Below are 26,824 nucleotides of genomic sequence, written 5' to 3' on the forward strand. Positions count from 1 at the left end.
TTTTCTGTGATGGCCTCTTACAACCCACGCACACACAGGTTAGATTAACCCCCTTGGCGAGGGTGCGTATCACATGAATAATGTTGCGAAAAGGTTGCTATCCCCCCTCTAGCCGCCGAGGATTAAATATCTCTACGCAAGCTATTGAGTTACTTGGCAAGAAGAAGGAGTTACGATTCCCAGCATGTAGGACTAAATATAACTCCAGTCCCAATCATTATGTTTTCCAGCAACTGAAGAATAGGAGAAAAGAGATCCTATAAGCTAGATACAGACAACATGTGGCTGTCAGGTCATTGTTGGTTGAGAAACGTAGGGGCTTGGGGTCAACTATGGGTGGAAAGTCATCGACTAACAGCACAAATCATTTCTACAGAGATCCATTCGCCATACATAACGAACCGGTGCGTCCAATTAAATGGTTGTTATGAGTGGAGAACACATCTGTCAGTCCCACATCAATAAACAAATGCAAGAAGATGTAATCGGTTGGGGTATTTTGGACTTATTGCTAAAATATAGAGTTTGCAGCTTGGTACCATGACATCATGACAATAAAGTCCCATTCCAGTCTTCCAAACTATTCACTAAGCTCTTGGACGTTGGAACCCAACAATCTAGAACTTTGCATCATCATGACGTGGATTCAGGTTGGTAACTTTGTAACACGGAATGGGAATATGTATCAAAGCTTTCCTTGGTGAAAGGTCTATGGCAGATAAGACCAGATGTATGGAATTTATAATGTATCCTTGCGTTGGTTTGTTTGTCACCAACAAAGCTTTGATACCTTCAACAATTTAAAAGGTTTTAGCGTAAGACATGCCACCTGCGTGATATTTCATGGCGGTAACAGAATGTGGGTAACAGATGTGTTTGTGCTGTTAGATAATGGGTTGTCATTTGACTCGAATCTCTGCGTATTCTGTAAGTTCTTCTGAGGTGAAGCCGTCTTTTACATTCTTCTTTGAAAAGTCAATGTTTGCATAGTCAGTGTCCACAGCCGGAGGTTGCTGTCTCTTGTTCAGCAGGACTCTTTCCGAAATGCTGAGGAACTGGTTCTAAAAAACAGAGGGAGAAAAATCAAATCTCAGACTGAGACAAAGAAATATAATACTCTCGGTGGCTTCTTGAAGCATTAAGCGGTGGCCTGTAAGGGCTCGTCATTCCATAGAGGAACATTCATTCTGTGAATGCATAAGGGATTCTAATTCAATGCCCCTTCCAAAGTTAGATAAAATCCTAATTAAGTGTTGGTGATAATCCCCGGGAGGTAAGGCGTCTCCAAGGGCTGGAGGTACCAATGTGTGGAAACCACAACCATAGTAAAGTTATTCTATAGAATGCATAGAGTACGTGTACTAAAAAAAGGAATATATGCTATATAAAATACCATGAGCTGGAGAGATGCTCTCTAATCTCAGAAAGAAAGAAAGAAAGAAAGAAAGAAAGAAAGAAAGAAAGAAAGAAAGAAAGAAAGAAAGAAAGAAAGAAAGAAAGAAAGAAAGAAAGAAAGAAAGAGAAAAAAGGAAGGAAGGAAAGAAAGAAAAACAAGGAAAGAGAAAGAAAGAAAGAAAGAAAGAAAGAAAGAAAGAAAGAAAGAAAGAAAGAAAGAAAGAAAGAAAGAAAGAAAGAGAAAGAAAAAAGGAAGGAAGGAAAGAAAGAAAAAGAAGGAAAGAGAAAAAGAAAAAGAGTAAAGGAAGAAAAGAAAGAGAATGGTAGAGAAACAGATAGGAAAAGCACGAGAAATAGAGAAAAGATGAGTGAAAGAGAGAAGCAACATTGAAAAGAGAGCGAGAGATGGGGAGAGGAGGTGGCTGCGCTGTCTTTAGTAATGTAAAGTGCAGCTATTATTGATTCTATGCCAATAAAGTTAGTTAATGTTGTGAGTGTACACTCACACTAATGTATCCTACAACGAAACACAGAAAATTTGGTGTTACTTCAATAATACATCATCTTTAACGTATATGTGTGAACACACTACACTAAAACACGCAACAAAACACCAACATGGAGACAGAGGTGCCACTAAAACGAATATTATATAGTCAAGAACATGCAACAAGGGAACAAACAACATGTCGTAACTACGAAGGAACCTATAGATCAACTAAGAAAAAGGGGACACGGTCTCAGGAACGTCCCAGGGGTATCCAGGGGTATGTGACACGGGGGGCAATTCACAGCCTGAAAGGAGAGGCTCTGGAGTAACATGGCTGTGGCTGGCCAACATAAACTACCTCCACGTGGTTAACTCTCTTACTACTGGTCAACTACAGGTCATGGAGATCCATGGAGTGGTTTCTGTGAACTACACAATGATATAATCAAGTAATAAAGTAATAAAAGCCACTAAATTCCAGGTCACGTGATAAGCCAAAGGTGCTCCATAGTCCCCATTCCATGTGAAGCCAACGAACCGCATTTGTTTGATGTAACGATCTCAGATCAATTTAACTTTGGTGCTTTTAAGAAACTTGCTGATTCTGGTGTTTTTTTTTTCCTGATACACGGGACAAATACTTCACAAATAAGACAAATGACACACAAATTGTTTGCTGCGTACCTTAGCGATCCGTTCCTTCCAACGAGCAAATCTCTCCTGACTATTGAAGAAGGAAGACCAGTCACTGACAAGTGGGGTTCCCAACTGGTCATGACATAACCTGACTATATATCTATACAAATCCGACCCAAATTGTAAAAAACTTAAATATAACAGAAAAAAAATTATAAACAATTTGAATTCCAATCCAGTCAGGAGTAAAAAAAATAATGGTCAACATCTCCATCAAACCTGACAGCCTTTTATCACTCTTAAGTTTTGTTATTTCTTTTTTTTTTTTGCTGATAATTTCAAATTTCATGTTATTTAAAAAAAATCAATACAGAAAAATATCTTTTTAATAATTAAAAAAAATGTAAAAATAGTAGTCAACATTTCAATATCATTGCATTTTTTATCATTATTATAAGAAGGTTTTGTTATTTCCTAGATGTCATTTCAGATTTTTTTTACATTTTTGCTGATAATTTCAAATAACATTTTATTAAAAAAAATTCTAATACAGGAAAATGTTTTTTTTTTTAAAAAAAGAATGAATTCCAGTCCAAATAGGACTGAAAAAAAAAAGCGTTCAACATTTCAATTAAATCTTGCATCTTTAATTATGATTATAATTAGGTTTTGTTATTCGCTAGTTATCATTTGTTTTCTTTTTTATATTTTTGCTGATAATTTCAAATCGACTGATTTTTTTTTTTTTTAAACTTAAATAAAGAATTATTTTTTTGTTTCCAAAAATTTAGACATTTCCAAAAATAGTAAATTAAAAGAGTAAATGAAAGACCACCCTTAAGGCGAAAATTATGTAGGTGGCCAGGTTCCCATCAAAAAAAGTTCTATGATATTAAGAAATTCCTACCTCTACTTTTCCAAGGTTTTTCTTGCTGGAAGAGGACATCGGAGAGGTCTCTGTCTGAATGAAACTAGAACTCTCAGGCATATTCTTTCTACAATAAAACACAAATTCCCAACGTTAGAGGAAAACATTTCTTTAGTGATAACATTTTTTGGACTCAAGCACGGAATTATCGGAGGGTTTCGTTCGGTTAGATTCCATTTCTAAGGTCCAAGAAACCAACGATTCCGAGCTCGTATGATAATACCGATACTCTTTCTGCATCCGGCCCCCTGCCCTGGCGTGGAATGCATTCTGGCAAGTGAGAAAATGATCTAAAATATGTTTTTTTTTAAGAAATATTTTTAAAATAATTTTAATATTGAGATTTAAGCTATTTTTTAAAATAATTATTTCTGCTGAAGGTTTAATTACATAAAATCAACACAGAAGTGTTTTCTGTTTCTATGGCAACAACCAATCAGATTCTGTTTTTTGTGTCACGTGACATATAAGCATTCCCTGAAAAATTTAAAATTAGGTTAAAAAAAGACTTTATATGATTAAAGTATTACTTGGGTAATCAAATATTTCTAGCAGTATCAGGACACGGAACCCCCCCAACACGAGAACGATGGAAAGATTAGTAGATTCAGGAGCCGTATGTCTATCCCATGCATGTTTAAATCCCCTCACTGTATCACCCTCTACCACTTCTACTGGGAGGCCGTTCCATTTATCTACCACCTTCTAAGTAAAGTAAAACTTCCTTCCATTCCATCTCAGTCTCCTCCTTTGAAAAAAAAGGATATTTTTTCACTGAGAATTAGGTTTTTACGCATAAACCAAAGATTTGTGGTTATTTGGCCGTTAGTAAAACAACCACAAAGGAACTTTAACAATGGTGACCTTGTCTAGCAGCTTCGTGCCGCCTCGTGCGGCTGAAACCCACAGGAAACAATCAGAAATGTCACGGCTGGTTGTAACCAAATAAACGTCTGTCACATGGAAAAGGGAATTGTCTTGTAAAAAAAAGGAACTTTTATTTACATTGCTTTCCTTTTTAACCCTTTCCTCTGATGCTTTCCAGCAATAGTTCTGCTAAAAAAAACCGCTATTCCCTTTATGACTTTGCTTCTGCATAGCTTTTACACAGACGTCAAAAAGTCCATACATATATATATATATATTAAAAACGAAAAAAAAAAAAAAAAAAAAAAAAAAGGTACAAACACACCCGATCCTCAAAGCAAAAAAAAAGGAAGAACCGTACATTGTTATTTACAATTTCATATCCTGGGGCCGTTTCATCAGACGCAGAAGAATTTTGGCCAAACAACAAAAACGGTGAAAAAAGTGAAAAGTCAAACCTGTTTTGTTTTTTTTGTCTGCATTTTTTTCCCCAATTAAGGTCTACCCTGGGCAGATGTGCATCTCTTTAACTTTCTTTTGGAATCTATTGGACAGTTTTGTTTTGAAAACGTTTCTGAACATTCCGAGGAGAGCCCTTCCCACGCAGGTTCAGAGCCGGGTCATTGACACTTGGAGGGGGCAGCCGAGGACAGTTGCTTCACGTTATCAGGTTATCCGACTATTTATACTGGCTGCGACCGTGAAGCTGCGCAATGTTTAATCATTTAGGTACTCGGGCCCTTGGCTTCAGCATCGGGCGTCCACTTACTTCTCTCTGGTTTTGATGAAGTAGCCACCAACGGCAACAAGAATTACAAAAACGACAACGGCTCCAACCGGTCCGATCTTGGCCCACACCAGCTTGTCTATAAGGACACGGAAAAAAAAACATAAACTTGGTGGGGAAAGAAGAACCAGAAGGCATCTATAAAAAGTCTAGTGGAAAAGTAGACTGTATGGGTCATATGGAATGGATATCGGTCCGTAGGGTCCTACTTACTGGTTTCCTGGAACGGCAGCTCCTCAGCCTTTCTGCCGTACAAGTTGCTCGCCGTGCAGAGGACCTCTTTGGGTATCTCTCGTTCTTTCTGTAGGGTCATAATAGTGCTCACCATGTACCCGTTCCTCTGAGAGAGTACAAACTCAGGGTCCATCTCGCCGATGGTCAAGTTCTTCTCCGGAATTTCAAATGTTATCACCGAGTCGGGGTTGGACTTCACCGTACAGATGCACTGAACGGTGTCCTTACTCACCGTGCACTTTGATTCCGGTAAAACAAACGGGGAGACTGGAAGAAAAGCAAAATGGTGAAAAAAACTACAGATAGCTGGCAAGGAATCAAATACCCCAAACAATGGCAGATTAATGAACTACAGAATGGACTGTCCATATGGTAACGGCCCCCGGTCTTTACGGAAAACAGACAGATTAGATGGGCCCAATGGGTCGATCTGCCTTCAAATTCTGTTCCTGTATATATTTGAGCCATGGCTCTTCTATGGGGTTAAAGGTTCCCTATAAGTGAGGTCCACTATGTGATGGCCAGGATTGGATAAAGTGGACTTTTCTTAAAGAAGTTCACGCAAAGCATTCTTAGATGCTACATTTTGACTCCCCCATAAGAACATGAAGTTGATATGTTAAAAGGCTGAGAAGGAAATGAGTCTAGCTTCAGCTCATGAGAAGATACTTACAAACAACGGTGAGGTTAAAAGAACTGTTGCTTTGGCCATATTGGTTTTCAGCGGTGCACCAGTATTCACCGTCGTGTTCATGGGAGACGGATGGAATTTCCAGTACAAGTTCATTTTCAAATATCACTGAATTCAGAACCTGTTTGTCTTTGATGATGGAGATGATGGGGGCCGGGTTTCCCTGCGTGTTGCACAAAATGGTAACGGATTCGCCCTCCATCGCAACCACCGAAGCATTCACCGATGGCTTCCATGGAGCATCTACAAGACGGGAAGTGTATGGCGTTAAAAACATCGTGGAGAACAAAACGAGTCATAATAATCAAAGTTGCTGACTTGTGGGCTCCGTGGCATCCATCTATAATAAACAGATGAGCATCTGCATAAAACTATTTCGCTTTTCTTGTACATCTAAAAGTTCTACCAACAGTATTCTCAAGGACACTTCCAGGTGGTCATCAGGCCAAAACTAAGAGTGTGAGTGAGCGATCATGATGGCCAATGACTTTTAAATAGTGTCCTTCAACCTGAAATGTTGGAGAACCGTTGTATTGGAAGGACCCAACGACTATCAAGAGAAACGCCATACAATTATTTAATTATGGAACGTGACCAACTAGATATGGATTCCATCGGAATTTTGACCCTTGTTATTGTTCTTCTTTATGAAGTCAGCTATATGATGTAGATTTTTTAGCTTACACATCACTGCAAGCCCCATGGACTTGTTGGTGGCGCCATGTTCGTTTTCGGCGGCGCAGACGTAAATCCCGTCATGATTGAATGTCACATACTCCAGTTCCAGAGTTAGGTTCCCCGCATAATCTTCCTTTAAGAGAGTGTCCTCTTTGAACCACATGATGCGCGATACAGGGTTACTGTCCACCACGCACACAATGGCCACCTGCGTGCCCTCCGTGGTCTCCGTGGATGAATTAATATCCACGATTCTCGGGGCATCTGAAATAGACGGAGAACGTGTTATGACAATCCTCCAATATTAAACCCTTTCTAAAAAAAAAAAATAGAATAAAATGTAAAAAATATTTTTTATTACCATCAAATCTTTAGTTTTGTTATATGTTTAATGTTTTTTTTTTATTTTTTCTGCCCTCAGATAGATTAAGATGTCATTTTTATCTGCTGAACAAAAGGACCCCCCCCAGAAAAAAAAAATATAAAAAACTAATAACCTACGTTTTAAGGAAAAGCCGGTATTAAAACCTCCAGAATACACAAAAGAGATTTTTTTTAAAATGAAAGATGATTGGATGTGTAATGCATTTATCGGCCAATCAGAAGAAAGCTACATTTGAATCTCATTTTCAAGTAACGTTAGATTCTGAAACCGCTTACACTTCACGTCCATTGTCACGTATCCTTTGTATTCCAGTTCGGTGTCGGGAAAGGTGACTTTGCAGCCGAGCCGCTGACCGTTATTTTTATGGGAAGGAAGAAACTTGAGAGATGAGATGTGTGTCCAAGCAGAACTGCTCTCCTCAAGCCGGGCATACACCGTATGGTGCTCCAAACCCTCAATATCCAACCAGGTGACGCTAGGCTTCATGTCTGGACAGTTGTCCGGAACCAGACACGTCAGCTCGGTTTCCGAGCCCGATACGATTTCTTGAGGGGACACAACAAAGGGCTCATCTATAAGACAAAAAAAAGACGAGGGGACATGTTAACCAAAGCAAAGCATATAGGCCATTGGGTCAAACATGGTCTTCAATGGTCAACGTGGTTCTCCAATGGAACGCGACATAAAAGTTACCTAATACGTATAGGTTGGCGTGTTCCGAGAAGGTGTACTGATTGTATCCACCAAGGTCGGTCCTGAAGTAATATTTTCCTTGGAGGTCCGGGTTGAGACTGTCGATCTGTAGGGTACAGTTCTTCTCCTGTAGTTCCCCCAGCATCTTCGTGCGACCCGTGTAAATCTCGTGAGCGGTGTTGGTCTTCGTCTTTAACACCACTGGAGGGAAGTTTTTAGGATACGGGCTGTTGAAGTACCAAATTCCGTGGACCGTGGAAGGTCGTATGTCTTCGGGGAAGTCGAAGGTACACGGAATGGCCACGCAGGTCTCCCTGAAGGCTGAAACTGTCTGTGGCATCCACGCTGCCCAATGTCTACTAAAAGCCCCTGGAAGAAGCACAAATATTTGTCAGGGAATGGATATTCTATATTTACATTTAATAGGAAACGAAGGGATCTGCATTTCAACCCTCGTTTAATAAACACAATTTAAAAAAAATAATAAACACTGACTTCAGTCAGTGTTCTAAAAAATGTTAAACCCCTACTGACTTCTCCAGCCGGAATGGATTTTTTTTTACCTTCGATAAGGATCCAGAGTATAGGAAGAGCGTCCCACCTCCACGCCATCGTATTGGGTTGATTTCTTGATAACTGCAAAATAATTCAAAGATTGTCATTTTTAGAATTTTTTTGTTTGTTTGTAGATCGAGATATAATAGAACTGAAGTTATTGACGTCAATGAAAATAAAACCCCCTGTATTGGCGATGCAGAAAGTGAAACGAACGGTTATCGGAACTTATTTTAATAGTAAATAGTAACATTGTTGTATATTGTATATTAACCCCTTAATGACAAAGCCATGACAAAGCCCATTGTCCTTAAGGGGTTAATATATTTGGTCTTGGTGTCTGGTTAACTACAGCGCAATGTGTATAGGTTACAATTGGACGACTACAATTCCCATGATCCTCCCTGCAGCCAGATGGCGGACTTGACAATGCTTTGACTTCAAAAGCTCATGTTCTCTCTGGCTTCTCTTGAGGAATGAACTCATCGTCTGAAAAAGAGATCATAAAGCTTCTTCTACTTTTTTGTTGAGCTTCTGCTTGTGGTTGTCCCTACAAGCCTCCTTTGTCCAACTTTGAGTAATTACCTAAAAGAACTGAGCTTGGGGCAAACATTTGCCCCTGTTTGCTCACCTATATACCTGTTCAGGATGCATTGGGGGGAAATGGAAAGGCTCGGTGTTTGGTGACCATCAGCCAGACGTAGACTAAAGATCTCTAAAAAAATGGAAAGAGCGAGGGAATTCTGAAGAGCAGCTCCTTTGAGGTTCAGGTATCTCAGGATCTGGAAACCGCGTCATGTCAAAAATGAAATACACAACCATCGGAGGATATTATTACTGTGAAAAGTGTGAAAGAATGAACGTGCTGAGTGACATCCCCAAGTAATTTGTACAAACCGGCTAAAACAATATTTAAGTTGGGGCTTCATATTTTGGCTTCTTTCCAAAGTTGTCAAGACAGAAAATATGTACACCACTTTACCGTGTTTAGGTTAAAAGAATGTGCCCCCCGGGGGTAATAGTTTAACGTCTACAAGGCCGTGTATCTGCTACTGCAGCCATTTTGATACTTGAGCACCACCTAGTGGTTACTTGAGGTTCTACAAGAATTGTTAATCGCATCCTATTGTTTCCACGCTACATTGTTATTATCTACCAGGCTATGAATGCGTCATTTAACCCCTTAATGACAAAGCCTGTACGGGCTCAAAATGCATTGTTTTCAATGGTTTTAGGGACCGCCGATTGTCCTTAAGGGGTTAAAGATAATAAAGGTATTGCGCTAATTTAGGCGCCGCCACCAAGCAGAGGCATGATAACATTGAAAGTTCCAACATTGATGGGGGGGAGGAAAACTCCAAGTAGCTTAATTAGAAATGTTTAATTCAATAGGAATCCCACCTGGTATTCTGATGGCAAAAACCAACAGAAAGTCCTAAAACATAGGCAATACTGAATTGTCGGGGTCCTACTGTGCCAAACATAAAATTGAAGGAGGAAATTGAGCTTTCTGATAGCAGACATATTGTGTGCAAATTTCCAGATTACCACTAGGTGGCGCTGCGTTCAAAGCTTCAGCTTCAGCAAATAATGCACCGGGAAGCTTAATAATAATAATAATAAATAATAATAAATAATAAACTTACTAGTCCACAAGTTACCTGTTTATAGAATATACAAATAGTCACATGTTGACTGACGAGACCAACGACTGATTAAGGTTTGAGTCTTTACAGCAGTAGAAACGGACAGACTAGACGAGGGCCGAATGGGGCCGATCTGCCATTAAATTCCCTGTGTCTATGTACACTGAGCTGCGGTACACGGTGTGGCATATGATAGACTTTGTATCATTATTATACAGATACACTGAGCGGGCGCTAAGAATGTTTTGCACATTGTGGGTTTTTATTGGTGGAACCTTTACAAGCTAAAAGCAGCAGAAATAAAAACACTTTATGACAGCAACGCCATAAAGAGGCAGTAAATCGAACACAGAGAGAAAGAGCTGCCAACCCAGCACCAGCCCTCGCACCCCTCGTAACCTAGTTACACAAGTTTATTATATTTTTAATAAACTGTTTTCCTTCAATGTGCTGATATAAGAACACAAAATCTGCCGGCAGATCGGCCCCCATCCGGCCCCCGTCTAGTCTCCCTGTTTCTCCTGCTGTAATGACTCAAACCTTAATCAGTCGTTGGTCTCGTCTTAGATTCAGGAGCCGTACGCCTACCCTACGCATGTTCAAATTCCCTCTACCACCTCTGCTGGGAGGCCGTCCCACTTATCCACCACCTTCTTGGTAAAGTAAAACATCCTCCCATCCCATCTCAGCCTCTGATCCTCTAGTTTTAGATTTTAACATCTCTTCTCCTTTGAAATAAACGTCCCTCCTGTGCTTTCCGTATTCAATATTGTGATCTCGGTCTGGAGCTCGAAGAGTTAATTGACGTCCCCTGCGTCCTGTGCCACCCTGTGCTGGTTGCACAAAAGGGACGGAGGGGCCGCCGCGTTACCCCCACATGTCACTCCACCTCTTGGACAGAGGCCAGATTGTTGCGTACACAATGAAGCCCGTTGTGCCCTGCGGCCATTGAACCGACGGCGGCGGCCGCTGCGATCCCACGGCTGGACGCGGGGCGCTGCGCCGAGCCAATGGCTGATTCACTTCCACACGCGGGAGGATTTGGGGTGGGAGCCAAAGTGGGAAGAACGGCATCATCTGTTCCCTCTGGATCTCGTCTTTGTTATTTTTCTTACAGTTTAACCCCTTCTGTGCCGGAACGCTCAGCTCTGATAAGCGAAATAAACGTCAAGGGGTAAAAAGTTGGGGTTTCTCATCGCGTTTTCCAGGGCTGGTCGTCCCACCAGACTTAGATATCATGTAAAGAAGGTTTACTTTACTGAGAGGGTAGTAGTTACGTGGAACAGCCCCCCAGCAGAAGTGGTAGAGGGTAATACAGTGAGGGTATTAAACATGCATGGGGTAGACATACAGCTCCTGAATCTAAGATGAGACCAACGACTGATTAAGGTGGAATGGGGCCTGCTCCATCCTCTATGATACAAACAGATGACCTGAGCGTTAGAGCTTACAATCTAATTGTATGCTCTAATGATACGTTTAGTTGTTCTGGGAATGCCGGGTCTGTGAATTCAGACAAATCTCCAGCTCTGTTCCGTGACATTTGTTCCTTGTCGTGTCTGGATCCGTCTCCGCTAATGAACTGGCTTTTTCTCTTGGCCAAGAAGCTGCTAATTATCCGCCGCCGGCAGCGCGCCGCGCCGAATCCCAACCATTTATGCAGATAGAGGAGCGGGAAGACAAAATAAACAGATTGCCTCCCAGTGACTGACACCGGGTTCAGAAGGAAGCAGATTGTGCCGCTTGTCACCGGCTCTGTGACATGGGGCTCACAACCTCCGTGTACATTGGAGACCACCCCCACCGGATAGCAGCTTCACTGATCTACTGACTTTTACAGTCTCCAACGTATAAATATTATAACCGACGGCTTTGAGATCACTGGAGGTGTCGTTTCAAAACGTTATCCCTTCTAATGGGACACGGTACAGAGAGCTGACCCTTCTATTTTCTGCAAATCACATGAAATCAGTTAATGATGATGACGAGATATGATGTCATATGGCTGGTTTATCTTCTACGTTAAGAGTAGGCTGACATGACGGAGCAGGGGAAGGGAGAATGGTGCCAAGTAACAGGCTGGGGCAAAGGGCTCAACAAGGGTTGGCCACTTCATTTCTCCACCGGCGGGATCATCAGACGCCATCTTGGCCATCATCATCATCGTTTTCCATAGCCAGGAACATCATATCGTTTGCTTCCTATGAGCTTTGGAATTAAAGAAACGCTGGAAACAATTATTTGCCACAAATACGCTACATTTCCCAAAAAGTTCATGGTTTTCATGGTGAAATCACACCCCGTCTGACCCCAGCTTGGCTCCTTCTATGCCACCCACCAGGTTGTCCACCTCTTCCACCACACCTCATATTCATAAGGTCTTATATCTTGCCATAGGTCCAAACCGGTGCCCCCCCCGGCCAAACATCCACATTGCTCATTGGATATATTACAGCCCCGAGTCCCGAATTTCTTTCCAGCGGGACTGTCCCTTTAACCCCTTAATGACAAAAGCCCATACATGTCCGGGCTCAAAATGCATTGTTTGCAATGGGTTTAGGGACCGCCCATCGTCCTTAAGGGGTTAAATCTTTTTAACCTTTAGCGACGGCCTTCGCCCCCGGGACATTAACGCGCGCCCTTCATCCCGATCAGCGATCAGCGGCAACCAGAAAACGCCCGCGGACAGAAATAGTCTTTATTACACGCATTCAAGTCTTCCAACAAAAGCCGGACAAATACCAGCGAAACGCGTCTCCGCAAAACACGGTGATTACTGGAGTTAATTACCCCGCTGGGGGGTATTTATAACATGCGAGTCAGTTTGGTGAATTTAATTACTGTCCTCGGCAGCACAGCAGACACTTTAATGGCTTTAAAGTTAAATTTAGAACTTCTTTTTGTACAAAAAAAAAAAAACAATGTTTCCAAAAATATATCTTTTTTGCGTCGAAATGCAGCATTAAGTCACGTGGCAGAAAATGCGATATTTCTTATAGAAATAATATTTTTTATTCTTTATGATCATTTCCTCCCTGGTAATTATTTATGTAAATGCTTTGATTTTTTTGGGGCGGAACAAAGCGATTTGATTAATTAAAAAAAATATATATTTATGAGAAGTAAGAAAAATTTTACGGAATTGGTGTTTAAATTTGCATAAAAAATGTAATTGAGTCAAATTAGCCAAATATACAATATTCTCTGAAACGAGGATTTTTTTTTTACTGGAAATGACATGAATTCTCTATTTATTCATATATTTTATATACAAATCAATCAATAAATATAATAAATTCGGCATCACATATATATCATGGTTATTTAACCCTTTACATATATATTATATTCATACCTGGGAACTCTCTGGGTTTGACTTGGGGTCTCTGAGATTTTCGCCCCAGTCTCAGGGTGAAGGGGCAGTTTTTTTTAAGGGTCTGGCGGTGACTACCCCGCTGTTTGTTATGGCTGATATCCCTGCTTGAATGCAGGTGACTCCGTGAAGTGTATCTTTAAATAATGAAGAGTGAAGGTTTCCACGACGACCGTGTAACACAATTGATGGCTCGCTGCATGGAATCCTCCCGCTGGGCTATGAAAGGGTTAATAATCCAGGGGGCTCTCAGCTCTCATCACGTTAAGGCATGCTTTACATGAAATAGAGCCTTACCTTTACTTTCTCGTCTTCTGGCCAATCAAAAACGCTTATCTGCCGGATCTAAGGAACAGAATATTATAAGATCAGATAGAGAATACGGGGAGGAAAAAAAATATATAGCATAAAAATATATAGCATATATATATAAATAAATAAATATATATATACGCCCGGCATATCTCCAGCGATACCCATCACACCGAGCCGTGCAATCAACCGGACCACAGAGCTCACACTCACTCAGCTCACCAAAGTTGCAGTTACCTGGACTAATTCTCTCCCGGAGCCCCTTATGGTTTTCCTCCCCAATATGAAAAGCCAGCCCGGGGGGTTCTTCTGCTGCCCGCGTTTCTCGGTCTCCGTGGTTCGGAGCGGGGTTCTTGTTTCAGGAAGAAGCGAGGACTCCGCTCGGAGTTTTCTGAAATGCACTTTGTGAGCCCACACAGAAATTCCCGTGCGTGCGCGGCGGAGCCCCCCCCCCTCTCTCTCTCTCCCAGCTGCAGAGCGACGGCAGGGAACGTGTTACTCGGCGCTGCGCCGCTGTCTCAGTGCTCTGTGTAGGTGTCGCGGTGGGTGTGCAATCTGTGCCGATGCTGGCAGCGTCGGGGAGCATCACTCATTCCGCGTACGTATCGGTGACCGCCATCTCCCGGGGCTGTCAGCGAGGCAGGCGTTCCGGCGCCTTCCGTCATATTCCCTAATTAACCCCCCCCCCGGGGCACTGGAACCTTTTAACGGCACTTAAGGGGTTAATCCAAAGACCCGTCCAGCTTGGCCGTAGCCTTTTAGGCGTAAAGGACGCTGCCTTTCGTCGCAGGGTTCGTTTATTTGGCGCCCGTCTGACGCGTTTCGCGTTTTTTTAATAGATCGGCGCTAAATAAACCTAAAACGAATTATATTTTAAAATATCCATTTCCTGTTCTCGGGATTTGCATGATTATTCCTCCCCGTTGATAATGGGATTATAGAAATAGTAAAATCCAAAACTTGTCCTATTTTAATAAAATTTCATACAAGGAAATATACGTATTCAGCACGCAGAGCCGTTACAATATGACATCATCGTTTCTATGACATCATCGCGTCCGCCTGCTGTCTACGTGTATTTCTACGCTCGTCACGTATGTCTCGGCTGTTAACGTTCCAGTCGTTGCTTCCCGTGATGTCTTTAAACAAGTCGCGTTGACGTCGGCCCGTCGGATGGAAGCGGGTGGAGCGAGCAATATGGCCGCCTGTTCATCAGGGAGAAAGCCGTCTGGTCAAACACCAAACGTTGCTACGGGAAACACGGCTGGCCGTTAATAATAATAATAACGGCGCCCAATTAAGAGTCTGATGGCAGATCGGGGTCCGGGATTTCGGCCCGAAATATATCAGAGGGATATTTGAAGGGAAATTACTGATGTTTTGGGTTTTTTTGTACTCAATAATGTGAAATGTCCGCGGGTTAAAAACTTCTCGAAGGGGGTCGCCCATTTTTCCCCAAATCCCGCATAAATAATCCAATGTGACGATATTTACGGGGTAAAATAAGCGATATATTGCGCTAGTACCCCACTTATATGTACGGTATCGGGGTAACCATCTTGGCTTCCTGTTTTGGGTGTCCGTATAAAAATGTCTTCCCCCATAAACAAACCCCTCCCCTTCTGTAAAGTTGCTGTTGCCCCGGGTTCTGGCACACCCACATCATGCCTCGTGTTAGGGGGCGCGGCAAGAAGTGGGAGGGGTCAGTCCAGGAAGTGTCGGCATTTGTTTACCAATCAGGGAAACATAGCCACCCCCACACACGCGCTTACACCCGCCGACAAGGTCGACCGCGGCCAGGCGAGGCCTCCTTCAACTCAGACCCTGATTGGTTGTTGCCATAGGAACTGGAAACAAAAGCCTCTTAGGGTTGTTTTATGCGATTAAACCAGAGGGAGCAATTCATGAATGAGTGGAACTGTAGCTTTAACGATGGAGGGGCTTTATAACGGAGGGGCTTTGACATCGTGTCGTCTCCTTGTGTCTTATTGTGCGAAGGAAATGTCATCGGCCCTCGTGGGCCGCGAATAATGAGCCAGCGTAGGGCCCCCGTTACAATAAGCGTATATATTTATCCACGGGAGGGGCCGGCGTAAGTCGCGCAGGCATTTATCATTCATACTCAATGGATCCTTGCACTCGCTCCAAATGCTTATCATGCCTTTAAAACATTCTCCCGCACACGTCACACCTACACTGGGGAGGAAAAAATTACGTGGCGCACAAAAGCTTAGTGTGCTGTGGGTGAGCGGATCTGCCTCTTCATATTAACATCCAGACGCTTCGGTTTAAAGAGACACAAAGCCGCCTCTCGGAGCGGAGGGCAGAAATCTGCATTTTATAGACGGAAAAATTTCAGGATTTTTTAAAAAAAATTTAAATAGAATCCCGAGATTCTGGGACTGGGGTAAAAAAACTCGGGGGGGGGATTTTAATTCAGCCAAAGCGTGCGCCATCTGGGAATAACATGACTCATAAATCCCGAGAAGGTTACGGAAAGACAATAATAATCCGACTCATCGTTTGTGATCTTTTATTCTCCAAAACACGGAGATCTATTTTACGCTCGCTTAATTATATTTCTGATGGAATCTCGCCAACAGAAGGCTATTGACAATGTGTGTTGTTCATACGGGTGAAAGAGCGTGTCATTTATCCCGCCCCAACACTCAGAAGTTTTAATTTACTGGGAAGGTGGTAGGTAAGTGGAACAGCCTCCCAGCAGAGGTGGTAGAGGGAAATACAGTGAGGGGATTAAACATGCATGGGAAATGCCTACTTTTTTAATACTCAATGTTTAAAAATGATCAGTTATCGTAAAAATGTGGTTAAATGCAATAATACGAGAGCCGCTCGGAGCATAAAACCTGGAGATGAATCTAGAAAGGACTTTGGTGAATAAAGCGACAGATGGATGGAAGTTAATCATCGGCGTTCGTAGTGAACTCCATTCCTTCCTTCTGGAAGAAGAAGGTTAATTAGGTTGGAAGGAAGATGGTTTCTATTAGAAACATAAAGACGTAAAAACATGGAGCCTGCCGGCAGATCGGCCCCCATCGGCCCCTTTAGTCGCCTGCCACAAAGACTCAAACCTTAATCAGTCATCATTCTCGTCTTAGATTCAGGAGCATATCCCCTCCCTGTTTTACCCTCTACCACTTCTACTGGGAGGCTGTTCCACTTATCTACTACCCTCTCAGTAAAGTAAACATTCCTTACATTCCATCTCAGCCTCTGACCCTCTAGTGCTGGATTACAACCTCTGGTTCTAACTTTTCTCCTCCTTTGAAATAACGAACAACAACCGCATCAAGACCCACAGACTTGACGACGTAGAGTTAAAACTAAAACATGTGAATGGTTAACGTAAAACTCCAGGGATTCCGCTGCACGGTGATTCTCACCGCATTGTAACGATGTCACTTCACAGAACATCCAGCCGGTGGCAGCGTGTAAATGATTTCTGCAAAACCTAAACAAAGTCACCGTCTTAACCTTAGTTGGCATTTAGGGGGTTAAATATGCATGCTGTTCAATTCAAACCCCCCCCCCCCCAGAGGAAACCCCAAGTAGGAAACAAGTGCCTTAAATAATTCAATGTAAGCTGATGAGCAGGGGCAAAGAAACGTGGCATACAGGCGACAATTTAACTCCTTGAATGCCAACACCAGAACTGCAGAATAAAACAAGTGACTGATCTATCCCTAAAATAATGCCAGAGAATGAGGAGTTAAACATATTTATTTATTTAAAAAAAACAAATCCACAGCCCATAGGGAAGGCCTCTTATCCAACAATAAATTATATATATATTGTCATCAATGTTAACACTGGTTTTTGCCACAACAGAAGCTCATTATAGATATGCATATATATACATACATACCTATAATGAGCTTCTGTTGTGGCAAAAACCATTGTTAACATTGATGAGAGTTTTCCATTGATCTTATTAATGGTGTGATTCTGGATTTTAGTCCTGGGAGTTAAAATCCACATGATTATAACGTACAATTACTCTCCACAGAAGTCCACATTTTAGACGGTCACCGAATCGGGGTAAATCAGCTAAAATTGCCAACCTATTATATTTTTTTATTATTATTTTTTGATCATTTTTGCTTCATTATTATTTCAAAAGTTTTGGTTTATTTACAAAATGATAGATTTTTTTAGCACTTTGGAAATTTCAGGAAATTTCCTCTCCAACTGAAAAAAAAATGCTGGTTTATTTTTTTGTTTATTTTTTTCTTTTTATTTAGATTTTTATTATCTTGAAGACCCCGAAATTATTCTTGAAGCCCAGGACCCCATTAGGGGCTCAGAGCCGACGCAGCCAGGGCCTGGGGGCGCGCGTCTTTCTTTAAAAAGTTCCGAATACCCTTTATTTTGAAAACGCTTGCAATTATTTTATTTTTTTTTATTTTTTTTACATACATTTTCAGCGGATATTAGGGAGAGAAGAACGAGCCATCTGGATTATGAAAATAAACAGACGTAACAGCATGCTTCCAGTCTAGCAAAAAAACTCCAAATCATCACAAAATGTGTTTTTCTTTGTATCCCCACCCCCCACCAACGATGAATTATTTATTCTGGAACCCTCCGGAAATCCATACACCTCCATTCACATAATAAACACAATGTAGGTGGGAAAAAGACTCATCAAGTTCAATCTTACCATTGATCCAATAAAAAAAAAAAGAATAATAAAATAATTTTTATTTTAAATTTTTTAAATTTTTTAAAAATATTTTTAATTTTATTTACTTTTTTTCTTTTTTTTCTGGATTCAATTTAATGAAATATTTCGTATGCTCAGAAAGCAACCCTATTGATTTTAATGATTTCCGATTTCAGGTCAGGAAGGAGGAGGCAGCTGCAGCTCCAGGGCTGCAGTTTCCACATCATGTTTTTTTTTTTCCTTCTCTTTCTGAAGAATGATTATTAAAGCACTCTTTGGACGCTAAACCGTCATAAAAAATGAAAATAATCTTGTAAGGAATCAAAAATATTCGATTTTTAGGTCACACGGCGCTGAAAATAGTGAATTTTAATTTGTCGACCCGGTGGTGATATCATCGATTTTAATAGGAGGAGAATCTTTCCAACGCTCCCCGTAGATGAGACGCGAGTGACGCCGCCACGGCCCTTCCCGGTTAATCATTAGTAATATATTTACTAAGTCAGAGATACGGCTTCGGATCCCGGTCCTGATCAGAGGTCACTTTCTAATATTTAAACATCAGGAACCAGAGAGCGAAATTCAGGCAGCCAATTAAAAGCACACTGAGACATAGACCCCGCCTCTTAAAGGGACAGTCATAAAAAAAGATTTTTTTACATGGTAAAATAGCAACAAAAATTCTACAAACAAATCCTAAACTTTACTTTTTATCGTTTTATACTTGGATTGGTTTCACCATAGAAACGCTGAATTTGCCGGCAGATTGGCCCTATTCGGCCCCCGTCTAGTCCCCCCGTTTCTCCTGTTGTAAAGACTCAAACCTTAATCAGTCGTTGGTCTCATCTTAGATTCAGGAGCCGTATGCCTATCCCATGCATGTTTAAATCCCCTCACTGTACTACCTTCCACCACCTTGGCTGGGAGGCTGCTCCACTTATCTACCACCCTCTCAGTAAAGTAAACCTTCCTTCCGTGACATCTAAGCCTCTGACCACCTGGTTTTAGATTTCAAGGCAAACCGCTAAAGGGTTAATATAGTAGAATGTGGGAACATCACAGCCTCCCGGGGACTCCCGCTGCGTTCCAATAACAAACTTTTGTGGCCCAAATAAAAAAAATTGTTATTAAAATGCACAGCGAGGCGCGCGGAAGAAAGCCGTATCGGGTGCATTCCCGACATTCCCAACAGAGGCTCGTCTGCCTTGGAAGACATTCAAGAACCTGTTTATGACCCAAAATGTTAACTCTGGGTAGAGTAACAGAAAATAAATATTTTGTATCTTTTTCACACTAAATATTTTTAAACATTTCACTATGTGGACTAATGTTCCAGCAGAGGTGGTAGAGGAAAAATTGCGGGGATACTTATCATACAAAGTGATTAAATCAGGCAAGGTATTCTAGTGTTTTGGTTACAGTTGGGACACCTGTGTCGGGGAGTGTGGCAAGAGGTGGCGAGGGGTGGGGCCAGCTCCATAGGTGGGTGTGGCTAGTGCTGGGAGTAGCCACCCACTTTACACAAAGAGCCACCTTGGAGCGCTTAGCTGCATGACATATGAGGGGGCAACTTGGGAGCTGCGAAGGAGGTCTGTTGATGTTACGGCTACCTGAGCTGGTCAGAGGATCTCCTCAACCACTCCATGATCCCCATTTGTCGGAACAGAGGAGCAACTACCAATTCCCCGAAAAGCAGGACTGTCCTATAAAAACTGGGACTGTTGGTAAGCATGTTGTAGGTAGTATTTTCGCATCCTAGAATTACTTATGACATTGGATTTGGATTTCAGGCAGGTCTGGTTCCTAAACCTCCTCGTAGAAACCTCTTCCCTCTGACACAACCAAAACCCACCCCAGATCCGCAGAGGCTACCCAGCCGAGACGTCTCCCTCTCCTGCCTCCTCGAGCGCAGCTGCCTGCACGCCAGAACCGGCCGCCGTTATCATGTGTCTGGCCTGGCGCTAATCACTCGCCGTAATTACATAGATTTCCAAAAGACGTGACGGGGAAGAGCAGAAGCCCAACTTTATTCTGTGAAAACATCTCAGAACTTGTCTGGTGACCTCAGGAATGCGGGGAACGTTCCTTCCTGCCGATACCTGCTACGGAAAGCAAAGACCTCGCAGCCGCCAGAAAGTATCAACTTAATGTTTTAATAAAATCATGACTTCACGTAGTGGCTTTTTCACAGGTGCAGAGAGAGTGATGAGGTTCTGATCTACGGAGAGGTCCACCAGGAACAAGGACCAACAGCCCGTGGCTTTACAAACAGCAGACGACGACAAGAACCGTCAAAATACAAGCCAGTAAAACATGGAGGGATGAGTCTTGGGATCCCCAAATGCATTGGGTTGGGACCAAAAGCGGGGTCCTGGCTGGTTTAGGACTGGTTAGGCAGGAAACCCTTCAGCCTTGGAGCTTGGCCAGGAGAAGGGCCTGAAGTGATACAAAGTATTTTAAGAAGATACATCGGATCCGCGGCTCCTGTAAACAAAGACTATTCTAAGTCAACGTACCATGGAGTTCTAGAGCGCGCTTCAATTGTAATTTGGTAATGTGATACGTCAACGTTTTTTTCCCCTCCCATGGGTGGAGAAGCTATGGTTACCTTCACAGTATACAAAGCAGTCACAGGTATTAGAGGTTCCTGTAACGTTACGGGAGCCATGGGGCTTGACACAAAGTATCAGAGTTTGTGATGGTCTTCATTCAGAATTAAGACTAGAATGGCTTCAGAACACATCGTCCAAAATGGATCTTTCCAACCAAATTCCACCTCTTCGTTTTATAGCGAGCGGCCACGATCTGAAGTCCTTACGCCGGTTACAATGTTTCAGTTTATGCCTTGTGGAAAGGAACGCAAGAGATAAGAATCATCTGGTCTGCTCATTAGTCTTCCTTCTCTAAGACCTCCAACTTCACTTGGTCCTTGTTCTTGGCTGATGATCATGATGGTCTTGAGTCCTGGGGGATTCCATAACGTGACGTTTCATGGACCTCATGATTTGAGTGACCCTAGAGGGGGCGGTTTTAATTTGGGTCCATCGCCAAGGACAAGGGGGCTTATTGAGAGGTTCCTTGTGCAGTTCGACAATTCAAATAAGCTCGCCAACAAGTCGAGAGTCAAGTGAACCTGCCAGATCCTCAAGATCTAACTCGCTACAAGAAGCCCTCCACACTTCCGAGGTTGTGACGCTTTACTCATGATGGTGGAAATGCTCTCTGGAGCGGAGCCGCTTTGGTTTCCACCATTTAGTGAATCTCCGTTTGTTTTGTTTCAGCCACAACGAGCGCGGTGCGTTGGTTTCACTTTCTGATGAACGAGTTTCACCTGAGAACACCCAGGCTGGCCTCACGAACACATCATCACCTCTGAGTCACGACAGCCCGGAACATGTATGTTCTCATGGCTCTCTGCTTCAAGACACCGGCATCGCAGCTCTACACGTATAACAACGGGCTATTCATCCTCTTAAAAGGACACGCCAGCCATCAGATAGCTGATATCTAGATGGTCAGAGGCTTAGATGGAACCACTTTATCGAGAGGGTGGTAGATAAGTGGAACAGCCTCCCAGCAGAAGTGGTAGAGGGTAATACAATGAGGGGATTTAAACATGCATGGGATAGACATACGGCTCCTGAATCTAAGACGAGACCGACGACTGATTAAGGTTTTACAGTAGGGAAAGCGGGCAGACCAGATGGGCCAAATGGGGCCGATCTGCCGGCAGATTCTATTCTTCTTTCAATGACTCTATAGAGAGGAGCAAGGGGATTATTCGCAAGCCATTACCCACAATGCCTTTGATGTGTGTGTAACCTGACACTGCGTAGGAAAACAAGTTACTCGCTGGTCTGGGAGATTTCAAGGAAACTCGGAGCTCTTTAAAGCCGTCACCTTGAAATCCTTCCCACGGCGACGTTTTTACAAACATTAAATGGGCATCTATCAAACCCAATCATCAGGGAGAGAGAATTCTCCGGCTAGCTGTGACGACGGCTCTAAAAAAAAAAGATAATCAAAATCCACGATTTCTGGTAACGGAAAAATAAATGTAACAATTTAAGGAGAAAAACAAAAAACGTCAGCCCGATGAGTAATTGGTAACATTCCACGGACTCGAGATTAGCTGGAAAGAGCAGGAATCGCGCTGGCGACATTCTGTAAAATGTTTTTCTGATTGTGGTAGAAAATCCTTGTGCGGATTGGGGTAAAAACTGATTAAAACCTAAATTATAACCCAAGTATAAAATAATATATTTTTATATATATATATTTTTTTTATATATATATATATTTTATATTTTAAAATAATATAATGTATGTCAATTTAAATGAATATAATTCATTTTGATTTAAAATAATATAATTTGTATTTTAAATAATATAATTTGTGTTAATTTAAAATCAATTATGTACCGTAAATATAAAAAAATCTAATTTATTATATGTATTATTTATGTAAATGTAAAAAAAATATAATTTATTTTTTTACAATAAATAGAATAATAATAGAAATAATAATAATGATAATAAATCTGAATATTAAGAATAAATAATTAGATGGACAGAAATAGATTGTTATTCCTGATCATTCTAACACATCCATGCAGAGAACCACATTCCAATAACAAAACACTAAAAAACACAGGATTTTCCATTATTTTGTAATTCTATGGTACATTACATAAGAATGTGTTTAATTATAAATAATATTATATACAATTTATCCCCACAGTGATGAGCAACAAATAATATACGGCCGGCGTTGCTTCTCGGTCAAGATTTCATTAACCACAAAAGTTTAGTTTATAGCAAAATCGAAACGTCATTAAACACAATTTTTCTGAAATAATGCAGCATTAGAAATAATGACTTAATCGTGTAAAAATGTCCCTCATTCACAATTTTTGCAGGGAACACTTAATTGTCACGTGACACAAAAGCTGACACTGATAGGTAGTTGCCATAGAAACGTAAAAAGCTTCTGGAGGAAAAATAAAATGACAGATCTGCTAATATGCATGTGCTTAACAAGGTAGGGTGTGCAATAAATATTTGGTCTAAGTGGAACAGCATCTTTAATTATCCCTGCCCATTTTTTTCAATTTTTTTTCCTAATATTATTTAATATTATTTACTGGAAAGAATTTTTGTAAAACAAAATTTTTTTTTAAATGAAAATAAATAATAATAATAGAAAAAAACATCCATGAGCCAGAGTAAGAAATATTGGGTAAAAGGGGGCAGAAATAGTACTTGTAATAATGTACAAATTATGGCCCATTTCTAAACCTTTGCACCCAATATTTATTTATTTTTGGTTATTTTGGTTATTTTTACAAAAACTCTTTCCAGTAAATTACCGTATTTGCTCGATTATAAGACGACCCTGATTATAAGACGACCCCCCAAAATCTGAATATTAACTTAAGAAAAAAAGAAAAAGCCTGAATATAAGACGACCCCAAAGGAAAAAAGTTTTACCAGTAAATGTTAATTCATGTAAACTATTTTTTTTAATAAAAGCTATGATTGAGAAAAAGATTTTTTTTGTTTTTATTTCTTGTATTTTCCAACCTGCCCCCCTGTTACGCACATCTGCCCCCAGGCTTGCCACTCCAATATGGCACTGTGGCCCATGATATGCCTTTTAACCCTCTATATGCCACTGTGCCCCATGGTATGCCTTTTGACCCCCTATGTGCCACTCTGCCTCCAGAAATGCCTTATACCCCTATATCCCATTCTGGCATTTAGGGGGTTAAAATGCATATTATGGGGCAGAGTGGCATATAGGGAGGTATAAGGCATTTCAGGAGGCAGAGTGGCATTAAGGGAGTTAAAAGGCATTGTATAGAGCACTCTGCCTCCAGAAATGCCTTATACCCCTATATGCCACTCTGCCATTTAGGGGGTTAAAAGTCATATTATGGGGCAGAGTGGCATATAGGGAGGTATAAGGCATTTCAGGAGGCAGAGTGCTCTATTAAATGCCCCCTTAACGCCACTCCAGAAATGCCCTATGCCCCCATTTAACACACACACACACCCTATACCCCCATTTAACTAACTAACACACACACACTCTCTCATCCCCCTTCCCCCGCTCTCCCCCCTCTCTTACCGGTGCTTCCAGCCGGGGCAGCGGGTTGACGTCGCCTTCTGCTGCAGCCGGAAGGAGGTGTGGCTAGCAGCGGGGGTTTGTATGCGTCCGTCGCGTATACTTTCCCCGGCTGTCAGAGATCAGCTCTCTGATCTCTGACAGTCGGGGAAGGTCTATGCGACGGACGCAGACAACCCCCGCTGCTAGCCACACCTCCTTCCGGCTGCAGCGGACGTTGTCTACGCGGATCGTGTAGACGTCAACCCGCTGCCCCGGCAACACAGAGGAAGCAAGGAAGCACCGGTAAGTGTGTGTATGATGGGGGGGGGGGTCGGGTGAGACAGGAGGATCCAGGTCCCCTGCAGCGGTGCGGGGGATCTGGATCTCAGTCTCCTAATCAGACCTCTATTTGAGGTCTGATTAGAAGACGACCCCGATTAGAAGACGAGGGGTATTTTTCAGAGCATTTGCTCTGAAAAAAACCTCGTCTTATAATCGAGCAAATACGGTATATAGAAAAAAAATTAAAAAAAATAAAATAAAATCCCATTCCCATAACTCGTACGATCGGCTTTTGATTTGCAGCCCAGAACACATTGTGTTCATCGTTTAATTTACTGTTGATTCGTAAATAATCCATTTAACACTTTGAGATCATTTTTGGGAGTGAGCCGATCCCCTCACGGGAGGGGATCGCTCATCCTCCAGCACCCAAAGGGTTAACAAATAAATAATAACAATAATAATAATAAATATAATAAATATAATAAAAACATTAAGATTGTAACGGTAAAATAAGCACGTTTGACATTGCGACATCATCACAAGCTACCAGGCATGACTAATTCTGCTAAATGCAAATATTTTAGCAAATTCTTATAGATAACATTTATTTAGGGTTTATTTTGTATGAGAAATACATACCGAGAGCCTCGGAGATCCGCTCGTCCTACCCTCTTCATCCGGAGAGATGTGTCTGTTTGTGTTCGGTTCGCACACACCAGCAGTACCATCTAATGCCACCCCCGGTGTGGGACAAAGGACAGACGGCCAAAGAATTGGCCAAGTGTCACTCACAAGTAGAGCTTTGTTGAAGCTGTCGTGGACCTTCTAACCCTTTGGCTTCCGAGCATGTCCAAGGACACACTGGAGACCGCTTACCCCGCAAACGGGGTTAAATAACATAAATTTAGTGTAAAAAAAAAAAAACCATAGGAATTTGTAGAATTCTAGAACTGTGAAACAATATTCTTTTCTTCGAAGAATTATGTATTAGGGCATTGTGGGTCACGTATAAAGAACAGTATGAAGTAGAGTTCTAGGCTTGGAGCAATCACCATGGAAATCAACAGAATGTTCCTACGGTGGTTGTTCCATATTTATGCGTACTGATCTTTGAACAAAATCTGGGTTCCAACTTTTTTCAAGTGGGGTGGTGGTATATTACAAGGGGTTTTTTGGCCTGCGCTTGCTTAGACAGCTAACTGCCCCCTGCATCTTCTGTTGTAGCCCAGCCTTGAGAACATGCCGTAGATCCACCACAACTTCCATAAAACGTCTCGACCGTCCCCAACCGCAGACCAGTCTCATGCCATTTTGGGGTCGGAAGGGTTCCTTGGGTATAACTCATCGTGGAACGGTAAATTAAGTCACAAAACGTAAATGGGAGAGATTAACTAAACTGCGAGCTTTGGAGCGTTTGCACTGGCCATGATGCTCACATAGACCTTCAGTATATTGCTTGATTGGCGAAAGGACAATGCAGCCTTGTGGGCACCAGCAGGGATGATATAGTCTACCGATTATGTTCCTATAAGCGTTTGCCTCACAATGAGTAATGCCACCGGGGTTTATCTGTGACTCATGGACGGTAATAAGTTGGCCCATTGTTCGTGAAATACTAATCTTTGCTCTAGACTCTGCAGTGACACACAGAGCCATCACTAACGAACCAAACCCCCCAACAAGAAACGCGGAAGAACAGCTAAAAAATTTGAGGGAATTGCATAAATATGTCTAATTTCCTACTTTACGGGTGTATACGTTCCATTCATTCGTATTATAAAGGAAATCGGGGCAGATTGTTTAAACAAAGGGGCTGTTATGACCTCTGGTCAAGGTTGAGCTTGATGGACTTTCTCAACCTAAATGACTATGCGATGCACAATAAAGTTCAGTTTCATGAAACGTTTCCATATCTATGGGTCACACAGACTAATGGGTCTGTTCACCAAAATATTGAGTTGATTCAAGATGGCAGCTCAGTTGATGAAGCCAACTGATGAAAAGTTGGCTCACATGGGGCAAATTCATCATTTAACCGACGCTGACTGGGCTGGCAAGATTCAAGTCAACTTCATG

The 26,824-nt window shown here is 41.9% G+C and overlaps 1 protein-coding gene across 3 annotated transcripts; it reads right to left on the reverse strand.

Annotated features, from left to right (window-relative positions):
* Positions 1–589: 589 nt before the first annotated feature.
* Positions 590–25,439, reverse strand: MAG (myelin associated glycoprotein). 3 transcript variants are annotated; one of them, XM_053452230.1, is made up of 12 exons: positions 25,388–25,439; positions 13,656–13,703; positions 8,348–8,420; positions 7,785–8,153; positions 7,367–7,663; positions 6,713–6,970; positions 6,011–6,271; positions 5,317–5,604; positions 5,086–5,182; positions 3,429–3,516; positions 2,570–2,609; positions 924–1,061 (listed from the first exon to the last, which is right to left on the reverse strand). In XM_053452230.1, the coding sequence occupies exons 3-11, from the start codon at positions 8,394–8,396 to the stop codon at positions 2,571–2,573; spliced, it is 1,746 nt and encodes a 581-aa protein (XP_053308205.1). In that variant the 5' UTR covers positions 8,397–8,420; positions 13,656–13,703; positions 25,388–25,439; the 3' UTR covers positions 924–1,061; position 2,570. The 3 variants fall into 3 exon arrangements, with proteins under 3 accessions (XP_053308203.1, XP_053308204.1, XP_053308205.1); XM_053452228.1 differs by lacking the exon at positions 2,570–2,609 and having other exon boundaries at positions 590–1,061; XM_053452229.1 differs by lacking the exons at positions 2,570–2,609; positions 25,388–25,439 and adding an exon at positions 13,908–14,017 and having other exon boundaries at positions 590–1,061.
* Between the last annotated feature and the right edge of the window lie 1,385 nt (positions 25,440–26,824).

The sequence above is a fragment of the Spea bombifrons genome, chromosome 12 (genome assembly GCF_027358695.1).
Source record: "Spea bombifrons isolate aSpeBom1 chromosome 12, aSpeBom1.2.pri, whole genome shotgun sequence".
In the NCBI taxonomy this organism is placed as follows: Eukaryota; Metazoa; Chordata; class Amphibia; order Anura; family Pelobatidae; genus Spea; species Spea bombifrons.